This window comes from Homarus americanus, unplaced genomic scaffold, assembly GCF_018991925.1.
Source record: "Homarus americanus isolate GMGI-L3 unplaced genomic scaffold, GMGI_Hamer_2.0 scaffold46714, whole genome shotgun sequence".
NCBI classification, from domain to species: domain Eukaryota; kingdom Metazoa; phylum Arthropoda; class Malacostraca; order Decapoda; family Nephropidae; genus Homarus; species Homarus americanus.
In genome coordinates this window covers 10,001-37,399 of record NW_024713344.1, presented here as the reverse complement: position 1 = coordinate 37,399, position 27,399 = coordinate 10,001, and the positions used below count along the sequence as shown (strand labels likewise).

The window sequence follows — 27,399 nt, the reverse complement described above, 5'->3', positions numbered from 1 at the left end:
ACACCATGATGCTGGTGTAATAATAACACACCATGATGCTGGTGTAATAATAACACACCATGATGCTGGTGTTATAACACACCATGATGCTGGTGGTATAATACATGATGATGCTGGTGTTATAATAACACACACCATGATGCTCGTGTTATAACACACCATGACGCTGGTGTTACAATAACACACACCATGATGCTGGTGGTATAACACACCATGATGCTGGTGTTATAACACACACCAAGATGCTGGTGGTATAACACACCATGATGCTGGTGGTATAATACATGATGATGCTGGTGTTATAATAACACACACCATGATGCTCGTGTTATAACACACCATGACGCTGGTGTTACAATAACACACACCATGATGCTGGTGGTATAACACACCATGATGCTGGTGTTATAACACACACCATGATGCTGGTGTTAAAATAACACACACCATGATGCTTGTGTTAAAATAACACACACCCTGATGCTGGTGTTACAATAACACACACCAGGAATTTCGTTTAAAAAATCAGGCTTTGACATGAAATACATTAAGATCTTGTATTTCGCGAGTAATATATTGGAAAAAATGCGCCGAATTCAAATTCGCCAAATGCAAATACTGTACATAAACTGATGGGAAAAATAACAATATAGACTGGCCACTCTACATCAAGCTCTGATTTTCCCATTTATAACCTCCAAATGATCCAAATTCTGCCTTTATTGACCTGATTGTGCTTTCCAGAAACTAGATTTTAAGTCTTCCTCAAGTAACTTAATCACACGCTGCTTATCCTGCATTGAGTACTTGGCAAATTTAACTCCCTTATGATAGTCCCACTTCTCCTTTTCCTTAGTTGGCCACTTAGGTGGGTCTGTCCCACCAGCACCAGTAGGACCCCAGTAGAGGCAGAGGCCATTATCTTGACTCAACAGGTGGTAGCACCACCCAAAAAAGCACACAATAGCAGCCCGGGCAGTCACTAGGATGGCGTGGGATACAACTCGTTCTTGTAAACCTCTTTTACGTTCACCACCGGCAATTTGATCACCAGAATGTTTCTTGGAAACATTCTTCTTACCTTGTCTTTCCATATTCATCACTAGCACAACAAAATTGGATAAAACAGCAAAAATCACGGAGCAATCGATAGAAACCGCACGATTCAACTGATCACATGATGTAAAGAGAAAGCGCTAGTGTAAACCATTATTAGTCCTCACTGCGAAACATTCTTTTCACTTTTCTTTTCATCCAGTATTTATGGGTAACAGCTAAATTTGCAAAAATAAAATAAATTTACAGAGTACCTCTCAAAAAACACTTCACAAACAAAAGACAAGAATCAATTAAACATGTGATGTCGAACGTAAACTGTAAACATTGCATAACCCCTCACCACGCTTAAAACGTTGCGGATGGAATCAAAACATTGAGGATGGAATCGCGCTATAGCCAACATTCGTGTGCAAAGGTTAGCGTTTTACAAACAGCGTTCCCCTATTCATCAATCGCGTTGACTAAACACGCGTTGTAGCTGAAATGACTGTAGCTGGTATGAGGGCTGTGACATCATTCAAGAGGGTGGCCAGCATTCAGCTTGCTGGATCTCGCTAAACTCACGATATTTTACGCCAAATATAAGACTTGGTTACATTAGGTAGTGCTCGCGAAATTCAAAAACGCGAAATGAAATCGCGCAAAATATGAGATCTTACTTTAGTTTAAGATAAAATATTAGTGTAATGTACCAATATACCACACTTCCAATTAGTCAAAAAACAGTTAATAGGTTGAAAACCTCATGCACATTCTAGTCCTTTATTAATTGGTGACAGATTTGAACATTTGCCCTCAAATAAAATCAGTGAGTTTTTTACAGCAAATGCAGGAGTCAGTGATAAGGACATGGAAGGGGATTGTGGGGAAAAAGAAAAGTACTCTACTATATACAGAAGGACTGGGAATGGAGACTGATAGCAGGAAATACATGCTTGAAAACAAAGAAATCTATGACTATACTATTGTATACATAGATCTATGAAGCAGTCTACCAGCACAAGCTGTAGAATTGAGAACAGCACTAGGATTCAAAATAGCCCTAGATAAAATTATCAAGCACCACAGAGGGATTGGATTTCTTCCCATTGCATGGCTACCTCTAGTGGATGGCCATTAGGTAAATAAAGAGGCAGGATAACAGAAGAAGAGGACTTCTACAATATGTGTTAGAGGATACAATATAAAGAAAATGTACAATGAAGAGCTGGGAACCCACGGGCAACTATACTCACTAAGGCCAACCATCTTGTCTGGAACCTGGATCTCATCAGACTCGACTGCTCCAAGACCACGATGAGGACCGCCACCACCTGGAGGGCCTCCACCTCCAGGTGGACCACCTGGACCACCCATCAATGGCCCTCCCATGAAGACTCCGTCCCCACCTCCACCACCACCACCTCCTCCGCCACCACCACTGGAGCTGCCGCTTCCACTTCCGCCTCCACTGCCACTTCCTCCTCCTCCGCCACCACCGCCTCCGCTGCCGCCGCCGCCACCACCACCACCACCTGGGGGTCGCTTGGCATCAGGACCTACAGGCAAAATATTTATAAATATCAAATTGTTCTGCACTTTCAAAACACCAAACCCTGATACAGGTAAGTTCTACTTGCAGACCATTGCTAATTTGAACAAAATAAATGCAGTAAAGAAAACTCATTATTTCACTGTGAACTTTTAAAAGATCCACTATGTGACCTGCTGCAAGTTCTTTTTTTCATAATAGTTAACAATCATTTAAACAAGGAATTTCAACCTACGAAATCATATCTAAATACAATTTAACAAATCAATATCACAATCTCCAAGAATTTATCAGCCAAACAGTTTAAATCTCAAATATCTAGTTTTACAGGGTTCTGCCCAGATTTGTGAGTGCCAAAACAGGGGAGGAGATGGATATAGGATTAGCTCCCAATTTTCAACCCGGGGATAATTTTTGTAAAATATCAAACTACGTCAGGTTTTGAAGGTAAATTTGGAAAGATATTTTGGGGAGTTTTCACCAAACATAATTTGAATGATAATTGCAAACACAAGCAGCTCTCTTAGAATCTGTATTATACTTCACTGCATGAATTTTTGTTCTGGTTTAGCTCTTTCTCTGGGCATCTTAAATTATTAGGCCACTTAACGTGCAAGTGACACTTCAATAGATGCCCTTGTGACCAAGAGAGCCAGACAAACTTGACTGGCATAATAAGCTAGCTGTAGCGACTTGTTGACACCACTGGAGATAAATGGAGATTCCTACAAATTTAAACATTCTCTTTTTTACTACTAATTCTCTTATGCAATCACAAATTTATTTTACTATTTTCTCAGCCATTCTTCCTAAATTATTACACCAACTTCCACTCATAATTCAAACATCTTTCAAACCTTTACTCCAATCTAAACAATTTAAGTCTTCTCATTGATTTTTTGGCCTCCTAGTCCAAGTACAGTACTGTATATATCTAATTACCTTCCTTAAACCTGTCCAATAATTGCATTCACTTACTTTTAACATACACCCTCCACCTAACACTCCACTTGTTTTCACAAAATTGTACAGTATAACTTGCTGGTGGTACAGTACCACACAGCCTATGTTTGAGGTTCTCTAAGATATCTTTCCATGAGAGACAGTCTCTGACCCACATCCCTGTAGTTGCCTCTTTACACACTTACAGAATAAGTTAATGCTTTCAGGCCTTGAGCCATTATTAAGAACAGGAATAAGGGTACTGTACTAGTGCAATTGGATGACATTTAGATATTTTTTCTTCATAAATATGAACCAAATATTTTTAATTATTGCAACATGCTCTGAGGTTGCTGAATTAGATAACCTTATAACCTAGATTCTTGTGTATCCATAAATGAAGTACACAAATATATTTATAAAAGTTCCACTCACTTTACCTCCACAACCTATACTGTACTACAAGAGACTGTACAGTGAGGACCTCCAAACAAACTCAAGGACAGATGCTGTTAACATTTAGGTGACTGAGACCAAGACCAATATACAGTACAAAAGTCTTCACCATTATCCTCCAGCTGGAGAGAGGGAGAGCAAAAACTTCCCCACATTTGAAATTTAAGCATCTGGTTAAATTTGTCCATAAAGGAACTCAAGATAGAAATAAAATACACTTGGCCCAATCCAAGTAATATTAAACAAACAAATTTTTACTGCAACTAACAAATGAGCTTTATGTAGAGTAAAATACCAGCAGAACAATAAAACAACTCAACCAGAAGAGCCAAGCTGACAATGATGGTCAGAGCAATAGCTGTTCTGAAGACACTCTACAAGGGACACAAACCTCATGACAACATACACAACAACTTGATCAATCAAACTCCAGTGGTCTATTTATCAGCACTAACAGGAAGAAGATCCGACATAGATCCGAAAAGTGAGTCACTTAATATTACATTTTTGGAGAGAACCTACCTGGTAAACGATCCATGCCGCCTTCTGCCTCTTCCAAGGGACGCTTTTGACCGGACGGTTGGATCTTAGCAGCGATCTGTAGAAAACATCAATAATTATGGGAAAACTTTTTTCACTCTTTCAAGATTTTCCCACTTCGTGTAAGGTGGTCAGACACAGGCACAAATACAGTACAGGTTTTCCTATCATTTATTGTCTTTTATTCATTCTTAATGTTAAAAAAAGGTGTTCTGCTAAAGGAATCCCTTTCACAACAGGAACAGAATCAAGTTAACATTTCCCTTCACAGAAACCTGCTTCACTCATTAGGTTTTTTTCTTAACAAATGAAAGACACAGAGAAAGAGATCAGACACGTGACATTGTCAAGTCTCATCACTGATATGTCCCCTCAACAAAGACTAAATGCACTTGAAACTAGATGACCTTCACCAAAAATCACTTGTCACCACAGTCCTCTCAATCATACACACTACTGTTTCTTTATGTCCATCTACCTCACTACTTCGTCCATACTTCACTACCTCTTCCGATTTTCCTTTTGGTCTCCACGTCTTTTCTGTCAAGCATCTCTGATTTATACACCATTCCTGTACTTCCCATTCTCTCAGTGTGCAAACCTTCTCTGCCCAACATTACTTATTTTTCTTTCTTGTATCCTATTTAGCCCCACATACTGCTTTCTTTTACACCCCAAGTCCATGCCTCACACCCACATAATACTGAGGATTAACAAATTCTGCAATGCAGCTTTATCTTTGCCTGACATTGCTGTACCTCTCCAAGTATTTCTTAACTTCATTACAGTACTGTAATTTCTTTCCCTAGTTACTCTTTTATTAAATTCATCACTTGTCATTCCATTTCCTGAAACAATCAATCCAAGACACTTGATGTACTCCACATCATCCATTTATTTCTCCCTATCTCCCTTTTCTACTTATCATTACATTTGATCACACTCACTACTAACTTTCTATTACTACTCTTCCAAACTCCTTCCAGTTACTATATATAAAATGTTACATTTCTCTTTCATCACGTTTCTGAAAGCAACAACCATGTAAATATAAATACAGTAAGTCCTCGTTTAACGTTGCCCCCGATATCGTTGTTTCGTTATATTATCACTACGCTTTAAATACCCATGCTTCGGATAACCCTGTCACGGACTACTTTGTACGGCGCATAACCCCCTCTCATATTGGCGCGCTACGATGCTCTCATCTAGGCACGCTACGCTCTCACTCGCAAAGCGTCACACAGCGTCGCCAGTCTTTGTTAGGCTTCCACAGCGTTTGTGCGTGTTTAAGTGTTTTTGCTCTTAATACTGTACTTTAACCATTCAAAATGGCTTCCAAGCGCCCATCAAGCGCTACTGATGCTAGTGTTGTGAAGAAGCAACACAAGACCATTAGTCTTGCTATGAAAATGGAGGTTTTAACCCGTTTTGAGAAAGGTCAACATACGGTGGACATTGCTGCTTCCCTAGGTCTAACCCCCACAACAGTGCGTACTATCCGGACCAACACGGACAAGATTAAGGCTAGTGCTGAAGTGGTACTTCTCTGAGTGCAACAAAGACAAGTCGTGCTCAAAGTTCTGATTGAAAAGCTGAAAAGGATGCTCGCTATGTGGATGGAAGATCAGAATCAACGCAATGCCCCTGTGAGCCTTATTGTTATCCAGCAAAAAGCAAAATCCTTGTTTGACGACTTAAAGGCAGCAGAGGTAAAAGGATCGAAGGATGAGACCTTTACGGCCAGCCCAGGATGGTTTCAATGTTCTAAGCACCGTTGTAACTTCATAATATTAAGATGACTGGTGAAGCTGCTAGTTCAGATGCGATTGCTGCCAAAATATTCCCGCCAGAGTTCAAAAGCATTATCGAGGAGGCTACTCGGTGAAACAAGTCTTCAATGTGGATGAGACTGGTCTCTTATGGAAGAGGATGCCCGAAAAAACCTATATCGCCAAGGAAGAAAAAAGAGCACCAGGTTTTAAAGCGGCAAAAGACCGCTTGAAGCTCCTGCTTGGCGCGAACGCTGCTGGCGATTTCAAGCTGAAGCCGATGCTAATTTCTCGCGCTGCCAACCCACGTGCCATGAAAGGTTACTCTAGGGTTCACCTTCCTGTTATCTACATGGCAAATAAGACAGCATGGATAACCAGCGCCATATTTAGCCAGTGGTTAAACGTATACGCCGTCCCTGCACCGAAGGAGTATTGTGCCAAGGAGAACCTGGTCTTCAAAATTCTTCTTGTCATTGACAAGGCCCCAGCTCATCCTCCCAGCCTCGACGACTTACATGACAATGTTCGAGTTGTCTTCCTGTCTCCCAACAAGACAGCACTGATGCAGCCTATGGACCAAGGCGTTATCACCGCATTCAAGGCTTTTTATTTACAGCATACCATGGACCAACTGCTCAAGGCTACTGACGTAGAAAATAAACCTACTATCCGAGAATATTGGAGGGGCTTCAACATTCTTCATGCAATCGACAACATTGGTAAGGCATGGGAAGAAGTTTCAAAAAATTACCTGAATGGTGTGTGGTTTAAGTTATGGACCGAGTCATGAACATTTTTTCGTGATTCACGGACTTAGTCCCACCTGTGAATAGGGATATCCTCAGCTTGATTAGACAGGCAGGCTTTCCCGAGTTGGAAAAGCTTACTAATGAAGATCTGCTACTGCTAACAAAACAAGTGCCGCTGAAGATGATGATGTAGAAGAACCACAAAGAACGCTAACTACCAAGAAGATGGCAGAAGCGTTTGACATGATCCAGCAAGAAATGCAAATCTTCATTGATGACGACCTAAACAGAGCACATAGCTCAAAGATTATATGCAACATGGAGGAAACTCTTAGTTGCTATAATGAGATCTACAAGGACAAAAAGAAGAGGAGCACTAAGCAGTCAACTCTGGATTCTTTTTTTTTATCGCCGTAAGGCAGAAGCAGCATCTTCACAACAGCCTGCAAGCGAGGAGGAAAACCAGTCAGAGCGGGAGGAGCCACCCTCCTCCTCCGCTCCACTACTCACCACCTCCACCCATCAGCAAGTGCAATACAGAATGATTTAGTTTATTTATATATACCTGTAGGTAGTCGGCAACTACCAAACAGGGAGGTACTATCGCCTGGGAAGATATTGGAATAAATATGTTGTCTAATGGTAGACCCTGCTGCTATATGACATCACAAAAATTGTGACCAAGACCCAGGTTGCTGATCTGTCTTTCTGCCTCATTTGCACACAATTGCAGTCTCAATTGTTTCTCTTAGTTGACAACAGAACATACATATAGCATTTCACTATTGATTTGTTTTTCATTTTTGTATTTCTTTAATGTAATTCTTTATTATTATTATTATTATTAGTGTTAATATTATTGTTATTATTATTTTACTTTTCTTTTTATAAATTTTATTTACTAAGAATAATTATTAAATCCCCCAAAGTGTCGGTCAGTGACCTGTGCCCTGGTCCCCGTAAAAAAAAATAAAAAAATATTTTCCATAAAAATACCATTGAATTTCTGTATATGTAATGAATCTTATGGGGCAAAGGGAGGCTGGGGAACGTAACTCCCGTATTTTATCCATTACTTATGGGGAAATTGATTCCGTTGACGTTGTTTTTGTTAACGTCGCGGTTTTCAGGAACAGAACCATGACGTTAAGCGAGGACTTACTGTAATACAATCATGAAGTTGACTTACATCATCTTGTTGATCGTCTATCATGACTTTAACTGATGTTGCTAAAAGGAAAAGATAAGCAGAAATCTCTAATTCCATTGGAAGCAACAACCACCACCATTACTTACACTGATAGGTTTAAAACACGAGGACATATATATTGCACAATATATACATTAGATAGCTAATAAAAGATTAATTCCTAGATTATCATGTATCAACTAGTCTGAATTGCTGTAGGGTACATGTATAGTTGGATAGTAATGTGGTTAAGCAGTAATTCATTTATAAAATCTGTTGAATCAACCAGAGTTGTAGAACATCCACATTCTACTCCTGCTTGTCCATTGTACTGATGATTGGGAATAGATCCCTAGTACTGTACTGTAGTCACTCAAAAAAGTATCTGAAAAGTGGGGTCCAATGGATGTCAAAACGATCAATACAACCCGTTGTCTGGCCATTGTTGCCTCGGTAAGGTTGGTAAGCATGAGTAGATGTCACAACTGCTTATAACCAATGTAGTTTATCTTCATAATTACAAGTATCCTACGACATGTAAACAGTAAACATTGCATTATAGTCATACCTGTATGTAATCAGTATAATCAACCTACAAAGAAGGTTTGATGCCCCATGTGAAACACACTAGTGTCGACAACAGGGTAGAGTTGCCATGTTGCTATGAACCCAAACAATGTGTTCAGGATGCAGGAGGTGGTTACACAAAATATTAATTCAATAAACGTGAGATGCCATTACTGTCTACCTTACCTATTAATTATAACATGCCCTGATATCTAATACATGTATGAATACCAAATGCTACGTATGGATAGTCAACATATGCATTTAGTTGTTGTTGTTGTTGCGCAGAAGAACATTAAAGCATTACCACACACATATTGTTTACTGTATGTGTCTAACATGGATAATGTCTTTTTTAGACTGTCATTCCCTGTTAATATAACCATATTAATTATATTCATATGAAACACGTGAATGACAAACGGCAGGAAACGTCTTATATATATTACATGGCAACCATTGTGACATTTTTCAGATACTCTTTTGAGCGACTGTACTTCTGATGTGTTGGTGTACAAGAATAGTCTTTCCCAGGAATATTGGCCAAAATAACAGCATAAGAAATGTTGATATGCAACATGGAGGCAGATATGAAGCAAAAGCTTAGCTATAAAAAATGGACAAAGGACAAAATATTTTGGACTGGAATTTATTACTAGAACACCCGAGGCTACACTCTTTCACACACGATACTTATTAACAGACTACTGTAAGAGCAAAATATGGTTAGAACTTCACAGGTACCTGACCTGTACTACAAAAAGAAACTTTAATTATATCTGGAAACCAAAATCTAGTGTGACAATAGACATTTACCTAATACAGTAACTAAAAACCTGACCAACATCATACTTATCAATACTGAACTGTGCATGGACATTGGGTGGCCCATGTCTATAGGGTGAAAATTCAGTTACAGAAATCATGTTTCACATGGCTTCTCTCATTCCATTAGACACAGGGAACATAAATGCCAAATTTGGACTTAAGTAGATAATATTTAGAGGTCGCTTTAAATTGTTTGAATTTTATGTCCCCGAGTTGAATTCCCACCATTGAGCCATTGTCATGTGATTTACACTGCCTAGCATGTCAGAGCCTCTATTTTTGTGCTAGATGTCTATACCATATTTCATCATTCTCATGCTTTGATTTTGTTGCTTTCAGATGACATGACAATTTTGTTTTCTGTAATATTACAGGAGATTGCAGTTATAATATTTCCAGTTGTGGATCATAAGTAATACACCATTTGTCTTGTTTTATTACTATTCATTTCGGAGGTACAGTCCAACATTCTACCATCAACGTAACGGACGGATGCACGGAATCTAGCTTTTTATATATAGATAGATGTCACTACTAAATAAATAAGTGATCTGAAAATAATAATTTGGCCAATATTTTACTTGTGTAATCAGTTCTTCATATGGAGAAATGGAATTAAAATTTAGTTTTCGTTTGTTTTATACAATATTATGAAGTCTATTATGAAGTTTTCAGTTATGGATTTAATGGTCTACATAATTTAGCTTGTTTTCTTACTGTTCTCCCCAGATAACACAGAAAAGGGTGCAGACAAATTAAAAAAAACAAAAATTTAAGCAACCCCTAAATGTTGTTTGCTCGAGCCAAAATTTTACATGTTGAATCAGTTATCCACATGGAACAAGGGCAGGCTTGTGGAGCAATATATTTCTAAGGTTCAATTTTTTGGACCACCCTAAATTGGACAATGCATTTGAATTACACTTAAAAATCAAACTGCTAAATCTAGCAATGGTGATCTCTAATGCCCATCAATTTAATAATCAACCTCTTCTTAATGGATCAAGTACATACAAAAACAGGCCCATCAGCAGTTGGACATCAAAATGTCAAGTGCAAGACCATAATACGGTACACTGTTTGCAAGTGCAAAAAAGCGAGAGATTATAACAATCGCCACAAAAATTAAAACAGCTCATCTGTGTTTAGTCATGCACAGACAACAACACTATACCGGTACCAATTTTTAATTGCATAAAAAATACTGTATTTAACAGCATATTAGATGCACCCCGATTTAAGCAGGGAATTTTTAGGAAAAAACTTCTGTGTTTCCCCCCTGTAGCCATAGCTTTCTAAATATTAAATATAATATATATAATACATAAATACATGTGATATCTCCGTTAACCGGAACAATTGGTGCAGGGCTGTACCGGGAATGAGAAATTTCCGGGTAACGGGACGACTCCCTCAAAGCCGGAATAAAATCCCCCATCCCCGGAATTACATGGGTAACAGAAATATGTTCTTGGAAGTTCCAGAAATTGCCCATAATTACACCATCTCTCGAATTCGGAAAAATATCCCCCATCCATACCCAAAAAAAAAATTTCTCAAGAATTTCCAGAAAATGTGTTTGATTTTCATCTCTCAAACCCAGAATAAAACTCCCCATCCCCGAAATTTACCGGGCACCGGAAAAATTTCTGGAAAACGTGCCCTTCAGAAAATCGTTCCTAAAGCCGGAATTTTCCAGAAAATTCTGGCTTTGGGAACAATTTTCCCAGATAATTTCAATTCCTCCTATCGGAGAGGGATTCCACCTAACAGAGATATTACTGTAATATAATATAATATATACCGTAAAAGTATACAGTAAACTTTTGATAATTCGGAATTTCATATTATTCGGCACGTGTGTCGTCTTCAAATTCATTATAAAATAACTCTGAAAATACGGAGTTGTACAAAATTATCTGGGAAAATCTTGGCATGTTTGGCAACGTGGGTAACACTGCACTTCATACTTGGTCAGTCTGATGTTTGTTTTGTTGTGGTTGGGTGTGTGCTGGCTCACTCCACCCAGTACATGGGAAGAGAGGGTGCTGTAGCACCCCAATATTGGGTATAAAGTACTATACATTGCACCATAGTATCTAGGGCACCAGAATTAATGTTCAGCACTCCCTGGTAAAATTTGGTTCCTGCAGTACTAACCCAGTAACACCCAACAACCTCCCCCATTCATCTCAGGCCAGCAGAACATCTCCACTATTACGGTAAATCCATTGTCGTAGATTTTTATTTAATTTACAATGTAATTCACTTAATCTGAATTCCAACTCTGAATCTTCCAGGCATCCCAACTCTGTCCCCTATGGTAAAAATTCTAATTTAGTCCAGCAATCCAAAATTAACTGGTCATTTATTCATGTGTCTGCCACCTGTAGTACTATAAGCTTTTTAACCCTTTGGATGCGACATGCGGGTAAACCCGCCCAAAATATTATATTAATTAAATGCGACAAGCGGGGATATCCCACGGCCTTGAAAAAACTTCCCCAAATGAGACGACATGCGGACATATTATGTATTGAGGTATAGGAGTATTTCCTGAATGCAATATAGCTTATTTTTGTACTATTTTGTTTGATATTATCTGACTATGTAATACATATCTAAATTTGCTGTTTAGTAACCAAATTGATTAAATTTATTTGGCATATACCAGACATTGATTTATACCAATTTCCTGCATTTTTGGGTATAAATGTCATTTTTTCTTTAAAATTTGCACACGTGAATTTTTGTTCCAGATTTGGAAAATATACTAAAAGTTCTCTAGGAAAAACATATAGAAAATGTGATTATATGAAATTCATTTTTGGCAGGATAATTGACACTTTTCAGGAACCGGCGCGAAATTTAATTACGCACCTAAAGAGTTAAACAATAATTGCTGTAATAAACAAGAAAATTGATACATAGCATATCATCGCAAGAGAGGTCGGAGAGGTCCCTTTAAGCTGAATTCTCATTGAATCGAAGTGGTTTCAATGGAATAATTTAGTTTAGTACTTGAGAAACACAAAATACTAAAAAGACTGAGTCTACCCAGATGCACCTCAGCCCATCTCCTAGAATAAACAACACAGCTAAAATTAAAGGATACCAAATGGTCTGTTTACTGGCTGGGAAGATGGTGGGAGGGAGGTGAGGTGATATGTTTGACAGTTGATGCCAAGGTCTAGTGCTTATTTATTAATCTGTCCGTAAGAGTGACAAGTTTTTCTCTTATAAAATGTCACTAAACTGACCTGGGAGAATATAATTAACATTGCTGGAATTCTTATAATTGAGTGATTAGTTTGAATATAAACATGCTATAGTTTGCATTAAACATCCAAATTTTAGTTCTAACATTTTATTAAAGGGCTAAAATTTTTATCTCGTGCAAAATATATGACGTTTCAAATTATTCGCTGTCTTGCAAGATTCTAGCAATTATATTCTCCTAACTTTAGTCTGTGATATTATAAAAGATAAAAACTTAAAGCCTTCTGTATAACCACCAAACCCTGGCTAGGAGGGGGAGGGAGCGGAGGCGAGTGACACGTTTGATACTTGGCCTGAAGGTCTAATGAAATACAGTATTTATTTGTTTATTTATGTCCTTTAGATTGAGTTTTTGTTATTTGTTTATAAAATGTCCCAGAAGTGACCGGAGAGAATATAATTTACATTGCTGGAATTCTTATAAAATAAGTGATTAATTTGAATATAATCATCCTATAGTTTGCACTAGACAAAAATTTTAGTAATCATTTATTACATTATTTTGAGTACATGTACATTACAGCTTTGCCCTTAGGACAGTGTAGCGTGCCCAAAGAAACATCAGGCGCGAATTTTTAAATATGATGCGCCAGCTTGACTCGTGCAAAATAGGAAAGATGCACTTTAAATTAAAACATTGTCCTTAATTGTGGGTGTCGCTTTAAATCAATCATCTTAAACTGAATCGCTTTAAATCGACATTCTACTGTAGCAAATATTTTATGTACAAAAAATAGCTCCTTCCACACTCAAACCATCAACTTAGTGACACCACAGTTCAGCCAGGCAGTCAAATTCAGTGGAGTCAACCAGCTGACTGAGACGTGTGTGTGTGTGTGTGCGTGCGCCGGACGTCACATGGGAGGGAAGGAGGGGGTGAGTCAGCCATGCAGTACAGCTCACTAAGTGGCCTTCACATACGTTCACCTCCCCCACACACACACATTCAGCCCCTCGGAGCACATACTGATTGCTGTAAGAACAGCCCAGTCCCAACCAATGTAAAAATTATTAACTACGGTAGTAATCAACCAGTGTGTTCACTCCCAGCCAATTTTATCTTTTTGCACTGTTACTATGTTGAAATGCCCTGTAGTACAGTACTGTACAAGAATGACCTCCCCACCTAGTTATTATATACAATATCATATTTGTATCACTTATGTTACTTGTATATTATTTGTCAATCAAGCATCCCATTCCCCAATTATGTACTACAGGTACTTGTAACTGTATATTTTCAATACAGTAAAGCCTATGACAACGACGGTTATACTAACGATGATTCACATTTAAGACCCTGGTTAATTTAGGACCCAATTCAATTTACACCGTTATTTTCTTCGTATTTACAACGAAAATAGAATAAAATATAAAATAAAATTACAATTTCATATAAATAATAGCTAAATCCCGATATGTATTTAAAAAAAAAAACGCCTTGCGCACGGAGACTGCCAGGTTTGTGATTGGTGACGCCAGCATCACTAGTATAAATAGTCACATCTTGGCGGGCCTTTTGTTTTTACGCAGCTGAACAGGAAAAGGAGAAAAACTTTCTCAGGTTTCTTACGGCCTTTTTGCATCCCTATTCAACCAGAGCAAGAGAACAAGTGTTGGAAGTGCCAATTCAAAAGCTGAAAGAGTGTATAAGCTTAGCCGAGAAACTAGAGGTGTTAAAACGATATGAAAAAGGCGAGAGGTCTGTGGATATTAAATGGAGCAAGCAATGAACATATTTTCTGAAGTGGATACATTAACAGAACGAAGCATTAAAATGCATATGACCTCTGCATACTGTATAGTAAGAAAAGAAAGCAGCTGTTAAAGGTTCTTACGACAGCTTTATTATTCAAAGGTCGAAACCGATCAGCTACACCATCAAATTCAGCATTAGCAGTAGCTTCAGCAACAACTACAGTACAGGTTCAATAACAGTTTCAGCAACAGCTGACATTTTTATGGAAAGCTACAGCTTCAGCCTAAGTTGAACCTACAGCTTCAACCAGAGTTGAAACTGATGACTTCGTCATCTGAGTAAAAACTTGCACAACATTCATTGGCTGTTCATATGTTTTCGATTTTACCACCATTGGTGAGTAGAATTTTTGTTTTACATTCATACCGGTAAGTATTATTTAAACATATATGAACAGTAATAAGTTAGAAGAGGCGGGAAAAATATGAAGTAGTTCGCAGTCATATTTCCCGCCTCTGCTGACGGCCGTGTAATATTTCAATGTGATTCTGATCTTTTAAAATGTTGTTTTTGCATAATGTACTATTACTGATATGTTATTTGTCTTAGTATGTCTTATTGTAGGTAAAAATAAGTACGTATACATTGTATATTAAAAGCATCCTCCGAAAGCGTGAATTTGCTACCCGAGTTTATCAGTTAATTCACGTGTAATACTTCTGATAAATTTCCTTCGTGCTTATGTTTGACATAATGAAGGCATGTATCTTTATATACCGTATTTGCCGGCATATAAGACGCATTTTTTTTCTTCAATGTATCCCAAATTACCTTGCGTCTAATGCGCCCGTATTACGGATGGAAGGCCGAGCGCCATAGGCAGAGGTGCCTAGCTAGGGAGTCTGGGACGAGCAGTAGTCCACTAAACACAAAAATTTTGTTACTAATAATATTACTAATAATAAATTACTGAAAAACAAGCCAAATTATCACAAACTTGCGGCAAATGGCTAAACGGTTGAGGGAAGCTCACAACATCTCACTGTACCTCCCTCACCAGCATACATAACCCACACCAAATACATGTCTTACTTTATTTAATGACTGTTACTTTTAAGAAACATTTGTTTATTGTCTAAATGAAAAATATCCCTAGAAAGATTAAAGAAATGCTAACAGAAAGTTCAGCCACCAGTCACCCATTTGCAATGTGTCGATGGCGCCAAAACAATAGCGATGTTGCCACACCCTGGTGGCCGATCATGGCAACAAAAAACATAACGGCTAAAAATACGAGTTTCACTTCCTGTCGGTAATTATCTTGACCAAAATATAAACAAGCTACACAGCTGCTCTGATCAGAGGTAAGGTTGAGTTAGTATAATGTTACTATACAAATGAGATGCGTTCCCAAGTGTGACCTTTTCATATTTTTTTTGTAGCTTTTTACCCTCTTTTCCCCCAAAAAACAATACAATTACTTTAATGAAAATTGCAAACTCCACTCTTTAAATAATGTTTCTGAATGCACATTCATAAAATATAAATGAATAATATGGTCACACAAGAGGAGATGGGACGCCATTGTTTTCGTATGTGTTTACAGCTAGGAGTCCGGAACAATGGTTCTACACGAGAAAATTAAGAAACTAAGACCCTGGTTGTAGCTGTAGTAAAATTAATGTAAAAAAATTTATATATATGTTTTAAGTAACATTATTTAATGTTAATAAATAGAACAATAGAAGTAGCTAACCACTAATGGCAGAGAAAAAAAAAGAGATGGACTGGGAACGCCAGCATATATGTGCGCATTTAAGGATACCGCGTCATTTATCTTTTTAAGAATATGTACAAAAGATTCATTATTGTTTATTACTGAATATGTATTTGATTGAATTAATCTTTATATGTGCGAAATGAACAATACAATTCATTAATATGTCGAATATTAAAACACACAAGAGGATAAGAGTCAGCATTGTCAGTGTTTACACCCATAATGTCAGTTATCCACCTGAAACTGAAGAAAATAAGACCCTGGTTGTTGTTGTAGTACTAAAATTAATGTAAAAAAAATGTGTTTAAATTAATGTTATTTAATGTACAGTAGAAGTAACCACTGATATTAAAGAAAAAGTGAGACTGATAGTGGAACGCCAATGTACAAGTGCACACTCAAGGAATATGTACAAAAGATTCATTATTGTTTATAACTGAATATGTATTTGATTGAATTAGTGTTTATATATGTGAAATGAACAATACAATTCATTAGTAATACGTAGAATATTATAACACACGAAGAGACAAGACAGCATTGTTTTCGTGAGTGACAGTGGTTTTACATAAGAAACTGAAGAAAATAAGACTGGTTGTAGTTGTAGTGAACTTAATTTAAAAAAATTAATACCTGTATGTATGTTTTAAGTAATGTTATTTAATGTTAATAAATGGAACACTAGAAGTAACTAACCACTAATGGTAAAGAAATAAGACAATTGGGAACGCCAACGTATGTACAGTAAGTGCGTACATACGAAAACATATCGTCATTTCTCTACATATGAATATGAAAGCAACACTTATTTACCGTTCATATATGTTTTAAATAATATTTACGAATGTAAAACAAAAATTCTACTCGCCAATGGTGGTAAAGTCTAAAACATAAGGACAGCCAATGAATATTGTGCGAGTTTTTACTCAGACGCCGAAGTCATCGGGTTCAACTCTGGCTGAAGCTGTAGCTTTCCATAAAGCTGTTGCTGAAACTGTTACTGAACCTGCTTATGATAAATTTGATGGTGTAGCTGAAGTTGATGGTTTAGGCCTTCGAATAATAAAGCTGTCGAAAGAACCTTGCACAGCTGCTTTCTTTTCTCATTATGCAGTATATCTTGTGTTTATTTAAATTTTAATGCTTTGCTCTGTTAATGGATCCACTTAAAAAATATGTTCATTACTTGCTCTATATAATATCCACAGACCTTTCACCTTTTTTATATCGTTTTAACACATCTAGTTTCTCAGCTAAGCTTATATACACTTTCTATTAGCTTTTGAAACAACACTACCATCACTTGCTCATGTTGAATAGGGATGCAAAAATGCTGTAAGAAACTTAAGAAAGTTTTTCTCTGTTCCAGATGCGTGAAAACAAAAGGCCCGCCAAGCTTCGCCTGTTGTTTACCACTCAGTAGCCGGGCAGCGTCTTTGTGCAAGGCGCTCTTCATTTTTTTAACATTAATTTTTTTTTTTGTAATACAGGTTGTACCTCTCTAATCCGGCATTCTGTGGTCCGGAACGATTTTAGTTTTTTTTTTTACTTATCTGAATTATTATTATTATTATTATTATTACAGGAGTATTACATTTTCACCCCTCAGGCTCCAATGTGGGTCAGTGACCTGTGCCCGGGTGGGCTAATCCGTAAAAAAAAAGCCGCGGGACATTAAGGTTTGTTTACATCCGCAGTTCGGCGCTCTCTCTCTCTCTCTCTCTCTCTGTCTATATAGAGTACAACATTTCACCCTTCAATATATATGAACAGTAAATAAGTGTTGCTTTCATATCCATTTGTAGAGTAATGACGATATGTTTTTACATGTGCGCACTTACATACGCGATCTCACTTTTTTCTTTAACATTCATGGTTAACTACAGTAAAAGTCCAAAAATCCGGACCACCCGAGAATCCGGACTTTTGGAAAACTACCGGGTAATTATTTTTTTTAGCGGGCTTTTGTGTGTATGTGCGCATGCGTGAGCGCCACAGCGACAACAAGCGACCACGTGGTCTCCACTTTAAAACGAGCAATCAAACTGTGACAACATACAGTATATACTCGTCTATAACCCCCCTCGTTTATCTGTCGACCCTGATTTTTTGACCAAGAAATCGTTAATTTATGATATTCCTCGTTTATAGTTCGACCCATGTTTTTGAGGGTAAGGAAACAACAAAACCTTCAGTAAAAACGCTCTACGTCCTATAAACTGAAACACGAGTACCGAAGGCAAATTGTTTACCATTTATTATTACAACACTTTACACTGAAACGCGGGTAGTTTCAACAAAAATATTGTATATTTCCATTCAAGTATTTATTCAAGTCAATTAGGAGGGAATATTATTGTAATACAACAGTTTTTTAACTAAACCATTCGAAAAGCGATTACGGTAACATCTTTTGAACGAAAGAAAGCGAAAGTCGTTGTTTTCGTCACGATTTTATCCCACTTTCCACTTTAATACGTACGTAATTTCAGCAAAAATATTACATTTCCGTGAATGTATTGTATCAAGCACAGTATGAATAGAATATCATTGTAATATAACAGAATTTTAACCGAAAACTATTAAAAAAACGAGTAACATCTCTAGAACATCGGAAGCTTAGGTAAAGTCTTTTGTTTTCGACATGTATTTTATCCTATTTTACATTGAAATACATCACGTTTCAGCAAAACTACTATTTATTTCCGAGAATATATTCATTCAGGTGCAGTTTAGGTAAAATATACGTGTGATGTAATAGTTTTTTAACTGAAAACGATTCGAAAAACACGTACCCTCTAGCCCTGTTCAAGGAGAGGACTGGGAAAAGCCGTTTGGTGCTGCAGACGATGACAAAGAAAATGATTTTGATGGATTTTAATGAAAATATTCAGAAGTATGGTATCGTAGTATTTATTCAAGTCAATTAGGATAGAATATTATTGTAATACATACAACAGTTTTTTAACTAAACCAATCGAAAAGCGATTACGGTAACATCTTTTGAACGAAAGAAAGCGAAAGTCATTGTTTTCGTCACGATTTGATCCCACTTTCCACTGTAATACGTACGTCATTTTAGCAAAAATATTACATTTCCGTGAATGCATTATATCAAGCACAGTATGAATAGAATACCATTGTAATATAACAATATTTTGAGTCCTACTCTTTCCATTTACAGATTACTGTACAAGCCCATAATAATGGCTCCTAAAGTAGATAAACTTCATTGTGTGAAGAGAAAGAAGAACACGTTGAAATTGAGTGACAAACTTGAAATAATTAAGAAACTAGTACGTGGTGTGAGCAATACTGTTCTAATGGAAACTACAGCAATGGAAAGTCTACAATTTATGATATCAAAAAGGCAAAGAATAAAATTTTAGAATTCACAGCTTTTTCATTAAAACTGCTCGTTTTGATAAATGAAGCATGCTATATTTGCTAATGAATAAACTATCAAAATGTACCTGTTCATCTCTTCTTTATTCCTCCTTAAATTTTATTTTTAAAAGTACTGCCTGAGAATCCGGAAAATCCGGACCGACCCAATCCCCAAGCAGTCCGGATTTTTGGACTTCTACTGTACTTATATTGTTCCCTTTATTAACATTAAATAACATTACTTCAAACAACCATATTAATTTTTACATTAATTTTACTACAGCTACAACCAGGGTCTTATTTTCTTGTTTTTTATGTAGAACCAATCATCAGTCACTGGTTTTGTAAACATTAACGAAAACAATGCCGGCAGCCGTCTCGTCTCCTAATGTGTTTTAACATTCCATGAATTATTAATGAATTGTATTGTTCATTTTGCACACACAAACATTAAATCAATAAAATAAATCAGAAACATTAATTAAAACATACCATATATGAACAGTAAATAAGTGTTGCTTTCATATTCTTATGAAGAGTAATGACGATATGTTTTTCACATGTGCGCACTTACATACGCGCAGTCTCACTTTTTTCTCTAACATTAATGGTTTGCTGCTTTTATTGTTCTATTTATTAACATTAGATAACATTACTTAAAACAACCATATTAATTTTTTACATTAATTTTACTACAGCAACAACCAGGGTCTTAGTTTCTTGTTTTATATGTAGAACCAGTCAGTCACTGGTTTTGTAATCAACGAAAACAATGCTGTGTCGTCTCCTCGTGCGTTTTAATATTCTACGTATTATTAATGGATTGTATTGCTCATTTTGCACACAAACATTAATTCAATAAAAAAGACATTCAGTAATAAACAATAATGAATCTTTTGTACATAGGAGTAAGGACGCTGTTTACACGATTGTGCACGGCTAAATGTTGGCGGACCGCTCAAGCCCGTCGAAATTCGAGTTTCCGCCGTCAAAATTTTAAATTATGTAGTGTTTTTTTTGTGTCCAAATAAAAAACGTTGAATTAAAAACGTGTGAAATTTGAGAAGCTACTGTACGACATTTAACCCTTCAATATGTCTTCAAAGAGACCACGAAGCAGTGAAAGTGGTGCTAACGTAAGCGCAAGTCACTTCTGTCCAGGAAAAGGGTGAATTTCCATGGTCCGGCACCGGTCAGGTCCCGAGGTTGCCGGACTAGAGGGGTACAACCTGTACATATCAGGATTCAGTTTTTATTTATACAAAAATTTTATTTTATTTAATTTTTTATTATATTTTGGTCGTAAATACGAATGAAATAAGGCCGGAAATTGAATTGGGTCCTAAATTAACTAGGGTCTTAAATATGAAAAGTTGTTGGTCTAACAGTTGTTATCGGAGGCTTTACTGTATACAGTCTCTCCTCGACTTACGACGGGGTTCCGTCCCGACGACCAGGTCGTAAGTCGAAAAGGCGAAAATAATACATAGAAATTCTAAAATGGGTGTCTATTTTTCTTCTCAGCACCACGAGAACTCTCATTTCTATGCTTGCCAGCCATTTTAAAGGGAATTACAAACGAAAAATTTTCAGTACACAGCGAGATCACTAACGTCGGGACTCGAAAATAAGTAATGTGAAAAATATTTTATACAACCATGGCCGTCGTTTGTCCGGATTGTCGTAAGTTGAATATCTCGTAAGTCGAGGAGAGACTGTATTGTATTTGCACGCACAAAATCATGCTTTCCCCTACAAAATCACTTTCAATAATTGTATCACTAAACATACTAAAAAAATCCACAAAATATCTTTGTAAAATATGGGTGCGTCTCATATGCCGGCAAATACGGTAATTTAGTTAAATATCTTTCTTGTCAGAAACGGTCATTATTAATAAACTCGTTTAGAAATGCAGTGGTCCCTCGATCAACGAACACAATTGGTTCCACAGTCGTTCGTTAACCGAAAATTTCGTTAACCGAATCTATTATTTCAATGGGATATTCGGTAATTGGTTCCAACTCACAGAAAAAGTACAGTATACATCCATAGTACTGTATATTAGTAATAGAATTAACAAAACATTAAATATAAACTAAATACTGTACAGTACTGTACAATAATAAATAAAAACAGGAGAAAAACTGTATTTTAACTTAGTTCGAGATGTGTATGTCATATTCCCGGCAGCTTTGTTTACATATCAAACAGCTGATTGTAGAGGCAGTCGATGATGACATGCCATATTCTTTACAGAGAGCATTGGTTCTAATGCATTCTTCATGTTTCAAAATAATTTCTGCACTGAATATTATCAATATGTTAGCTAAATTTCAGAATGACCAATAATTTTAATGTAAAATTGCAAAAATATTCAAATAGACCAACAAACTGGACGTTCACTGTAAACAAAGTTAAACTGAGAAGGGTTGTTGGGTGATTCAATCAGCTGATTGGCGCACAAAAACTGCTCCCTCTACTGTAGATATTATCAATATGTTACCTAAATTTCAGGATGACCAATAATTTTAATATAAAAATGCAGAAATATTCAAGAGACCGACTTTCTTGATATTTACTCCACTGGAAACGAATGTAAACATAGAACTGATTACTGTATTGGCGGACTGGATGATCAGCTGATGCGCACAACAAAACATGTTTCTCGTAAGGATTTTGTCAATTGAAGTTTTGTTTGTTAATCGAACTGAAAATCCTTATGGGAGCTAATTCGTTAACCAAAATTTCGTTAATTGGACCGTTCGTTAATCGAGAGACCACTGTACATCATTACTCAGGACAAAATCAGACAGGTTTGCAACAGCCAATCAATTGTAACTCTTTGAGGGGGCGAGGCATCTTTTGCCAGCTGGGAAAAAACACGCTATAGTTAACCCTTAGGCCGTGGGTGACGTTCCAGAATGTCCGCCTATTCCCGCCACTGTTTTTATTATTATTATTTGGGGAAAAGTTTATTTTTTCTCGATTTATTCACCCCGGGTTTCAGCCAGCAGCACCCTAATCCTTAAGGGTTAAGTTAATTTTCATTTTTCTCTAGTCAAGTTACCTGATTTTCTGAACAGTAACTAGTTTAGTTAAGAATTTTTCTTAAGTTAGGTTAGGGGAATTTTCATGCGGATTAAATAATTTAATACAGCCCCCCCCAAATTCGCAGGGGTTAAGTTCTAAAAATGGCCGCAAATCGCCAAATCTGCGAATAACATTTGCAGACCAATGGGGGAGGGGGGATACATTTTTTACTTGTGTACATAGAAATGTATATTCCCTTTATGTGCTTGCCCGTAGGACAATTATTTCTTTTACCTGTAGTAATGTGTGTGTGTAGATGCGCACACACACAAAACACATTGGAAAATCCTCTCAAATAATCAGAAACAAATTTATTAAAAATGTGAGTCTACACTCAAGTACGCGCTATATTAATAAAGTACTGTACAGTAGAACGTCAATTTAAAATTATTGATTTAAAGCGACACCCACTATTAAGAACAATGTATTACATGTAATTTAAAGCAAATCTTTCCTATGTTACGAGTCATTCAGGCACACGTTATGGAATGCACACACTTTTAAAATTCGCGCCTAATGTTTACCGCCAGAAATGTCTCTGGGCTCGCAACACGGGTGACCGCCACCCTCCCACACCCTCAGTTCTCGCACTGATGCTCTAGTGAACGGACATCTTGTGTGATGCTATCTCCTACCACATGCATCAACCATTGCCACTATGTACAAGAGGCCAGCCACTACATCATTAACTACCCCCAAAGACCAAGAAATCCAGGCAAGGAATTACACTGGAGCAGAAAATCAAGGTGCTGGAAGCACGGTAGTGAGATAATGGTGCTTCAAGAGTGGGGCGCCAATTTGGACCGTGATGTGGATTCGGTTTAAAGCGACCATCCTTGGAACGTATCTCGTGTTATATCGACATTCTATTGTACCTGAATAGCCAAACTGAGTCAGGCAGTCTGGCACATTACTTCCTTGGTATGAATAAGTCTTGACAAAATAACTTTAATTCTTTTATCACAGGGACACTGCAATGACAACTGCTCAACTGAGAGGCAGCAGGCAGGGTGGCCTCTCCAGTCTGGCTACAAACATTTCGTGTACAGGTAGTTCTGCTATAACGCGATAATTGTGTTCTAGTAAAATATCGTGTTATAGAAAATCGCGTAATAGAAATAACAGGGCTTATGGAGAAAATAGGGTTAGGTGCAGATTACTCGAAATCGAAAAAATTTAGTAGTTAGCCTAACACAAAGGATAGCACAGTCTAAATAAATGTTACATTCATATCTAATAATGAAATCATACAGTAAATGTAACACTTTACTTGATGGGGGAGAAGGGTGATTTTGAGGTTGATAAAATCGAGCTTCTCTTCAAGTGTTATATCCTTTCTTTTACGATCATCACCGGGAATTCTATCACCAGAACGCTTCTTGTTGATATTCTTCTTTACTATATTCACAGTTAATACAGTGGGGTATGCTATAACGAACGGATCCTACTACGAATATTCCTATAACGAACGGTTTTACCTATAAAATTGAGAATGCTATAACGAACGAAACTCCTACAACGAACATTATTTAATTTTTTTTCTAATTTATTGTTTTTTTATTACAAATATTAATGATATTCTTTATTTCAGGGGTTTAGATGCATCTTTATGCACTTTTTTAAAATTTTTACAATTTTATATTATATTTTTCAGTGTTAAGTGGTTGTATTTGGGGCCCTGGAATGGATTAATCCTATAACGAACGAATGCTATAACGAACAAGGTTCTAGAACCAATTAGATTCGTTATAGCATACCCCACTGTACCACAAAATTGGAGAAATAGTAAGCAAAAATCGCGTTATAGCAAACAAGCGTTCGCGTTATACAAATATCGTTCCTAATTCATAAATCGCGTTAGAGCAAATTCGCGTTATCAAAACACGCGTTATAGCAGAAATCACTGTACTGTACAGGAAAGTCAACAGTATGGATACTAACTGGGTGCAAGGGCTGGTGTGCTATATATTTGTTGCTATTTTTTCTAAGGAGTTAACCGATTATTAATCTAAGCTAATCAAGTAATTTGCTAAAATTTCAATTAAGTTAAACTTTAATTTCAAAAGTTAACAAGTGAAGCTAAGTGAATTAATTGCCCCATGCCTGCTACAGCTACAACCAGGGTCTTTTTTTCTTGTTTCATAAGTAGAACCATCGTCACAGTGTAAACACTAACAAAAACAATGCCGTCTTGTCTCCTCTTGCGTGTTTTAATATTCTACGTATTAAGGAATTGTATTGCTCATTTCGCATATACTGTATAAACATTAACTCAATCAAATACATATTCAGTAATAAACAAAAATAAATATTTTGTACACACGTAATATTTCCAATGACTGGAACAATTGGTGCAGAGTACTTCCGGGAATGAGAGATTTATGGGTAACGAGATGACGCTCTCAAAGTCAGAAAAAATCCCTCATCCCCGGAATTTTCCAGGTCCGATTTATCGAGGTTTTACTGTATACCTTCCTAAAATTACGAGTCGAAAATAACCATACCATAGCTCACGGGTTGGTGATTACAATGACGAGTCTCAGGGGCGTACCTAGAATATTTGGCACCCGGAGCAGACCCTTCCTTTGGCACCCCCCTCTCCCAAAAATTAATAATTTTAAAAATTAAATACCCATACACTGAGAACATTAATCATGTTTGCAAGTAAAATTTCAAGTGGATAACAGTACAGTACTGTATTAAGCAAATTGGAAATGAGAAAAATGCAGGACAATAAAAATTCAGCAAACAGGTAATACTGCATAGCATTGATATAACAAAAACACATCTCCAACCAGAGAAAACATCACCAGTAAGAATTTTAAAAATGGTAACAGAAAATCCAGTCTCAAAGCTCCGCATATTCTTCAAAGAGGAATAGAAAAAATTTCACAATCTCTGCTTTTGAGCCTTAATTTCTGCGAATTGGTCAATGACCTCATCAAAATTCGCTTTCTTTGCATATTCATGCTCAATTGAAAGCAAAGCCAGGGTTATCAATTTTGTCTGATTCGTGCTTGAGCGAAGGAAATTTTTTATCAGTTTTAATTTGGAAAAACTTCTTTCACGTTCACTTCTTTCAGTTAGTCAAAAAGAATTTCAAGCACAATGACAAGCTTGGCAGGGATTCACAAAAAATTCCATTTTACAATACTCTAAAAAATGCAATGCTGTCCACTTCTATGGTTCTTCAGGGCTGATTTTGGCAGCTTCCAAATGTCTCCAAAGTCGTCCAATTTCCATACCGATATCTTCATCAGAGAATTCATCGAACGCTTTAGTCAATTCTGGAATACACTTCCGAAGATCTTCTGTTGCAATAACCATAGAGTTTGGCTGAATAGCAGCAAAGATTGACAGAATGTGATTCATCGCCTTTGAACGAATCTCCAATTCTTGATGAAAGCCATCAGGGCATTCAAACATAGCCCTTTTCACTTCCTCTGGCAATGTGAGTCCAGCATCCTTTGCCATCTCTCCTGGCATCCTTTTTTGGAGCCTTATCCCTCCCTCCTCTCTCCAGAGAAATGCCCATTTCCTCACACTGTGTGGCTGCATAATGAATGGCCCTCTCCACAATTTCATTCCCCTGATATTCAAGAAACAACTTTAAGGGGAGCGTCTGGTTGAAATACAAGGGGCCTTAAATATTGGCCGAATGCTTTGATATTCCTGTCACTAATTACAGACAACATGTAGGTCAATTCTAGCCCCCAAACTCTCTCCACTGCCCCCTTCATTTTTGGCCCTTTTCACCCCATTCTAAATTTTCAAGGTACTTCGCCTTCATTATTATTTGCTCCACTGTCTTGAAATTTAGGATAAGTTTACTTTTCGCTTTGGCTTAGGTCTACAAATTTTTTGAAAATCACATGCCACTGAAGAAACGTATTGCCGTTTCACCATTTCCATAGAACCTATTTATCATTTCATATAACAGAGAACAACCTTCACACTGAAAGTAAGAATCCGCCGCCAAACTGCGCAGTACACCGAAGGGAAAAATTCTCATCTAAAAAAAGATGAAACAGCTGTAAAGAACCGAACCATAATTTTCCGTATACAGTACTTATATGTGTATTGGAAAGTTTTACTGTCACAACTAACACTCACGAGACAATGGGAAAAATTTTTCAGCATAAAATTAACATAATCTAAGCTAACCTTTCTTAAATCTAATTAGTACAGATTGACAATCCCTTATCCTAAATCCTTGGGGCCAGAGGCATTTTGGATTTCGGAATTTTTCGTTTTTCAGGTTTTTTTTTTTTAAATGTGTATTAGCCCACCCGGGCATAGATCACTGACCCACATCAGGGCCTGGGGGGCGAAAATATAAAAATTATAATAATAATAATAATATTATAATAATAATAATAATTCATAGGTCTGGGTCGTGTTTCTCACTTTTGATCTTATTTTTCATTCTTGTATATCTTTATTATTATTATTTTATTATTACAGTACTCCTGTATTAGTTATTTTTATTAATTTTATAATTATATTTTATTATTATATTTTATTA

At 36.9% G+C, this 27,399-nt stretch overlaps 1 protein-coding gene across 1 annotated transcript in view; it reads right to left on the bottom strand.

Moving 5' to 3' along the window:
• Positions 1-2,160: 2,160 nt before the first annotated feature.
• LOC121871822 (glycine-rich protein DOT1-like) overlaps positions 2,161-27,399 on the bottom strand; it is a 33,418-nt gene continuing 8,179 nt past the window's right edge. Inside the window, exons 2-3 of the mRNA XM_042374335.1 lie at positions 4,511-4,586; positions 2,161-2,597 (exon numbers count right to left, since the gene is read on the bottom strand). Coding sequence (XP_042230269.1) covers positions 2,176-2,597; positions 4,511-4,586 — 498 coding nt within the window. The 3' untranslated portion in view covers positions 2,161-2,175. The remainder of the gene's footprint in view (positions 2,598-4,510; positions 4,587-27,399) is intronic.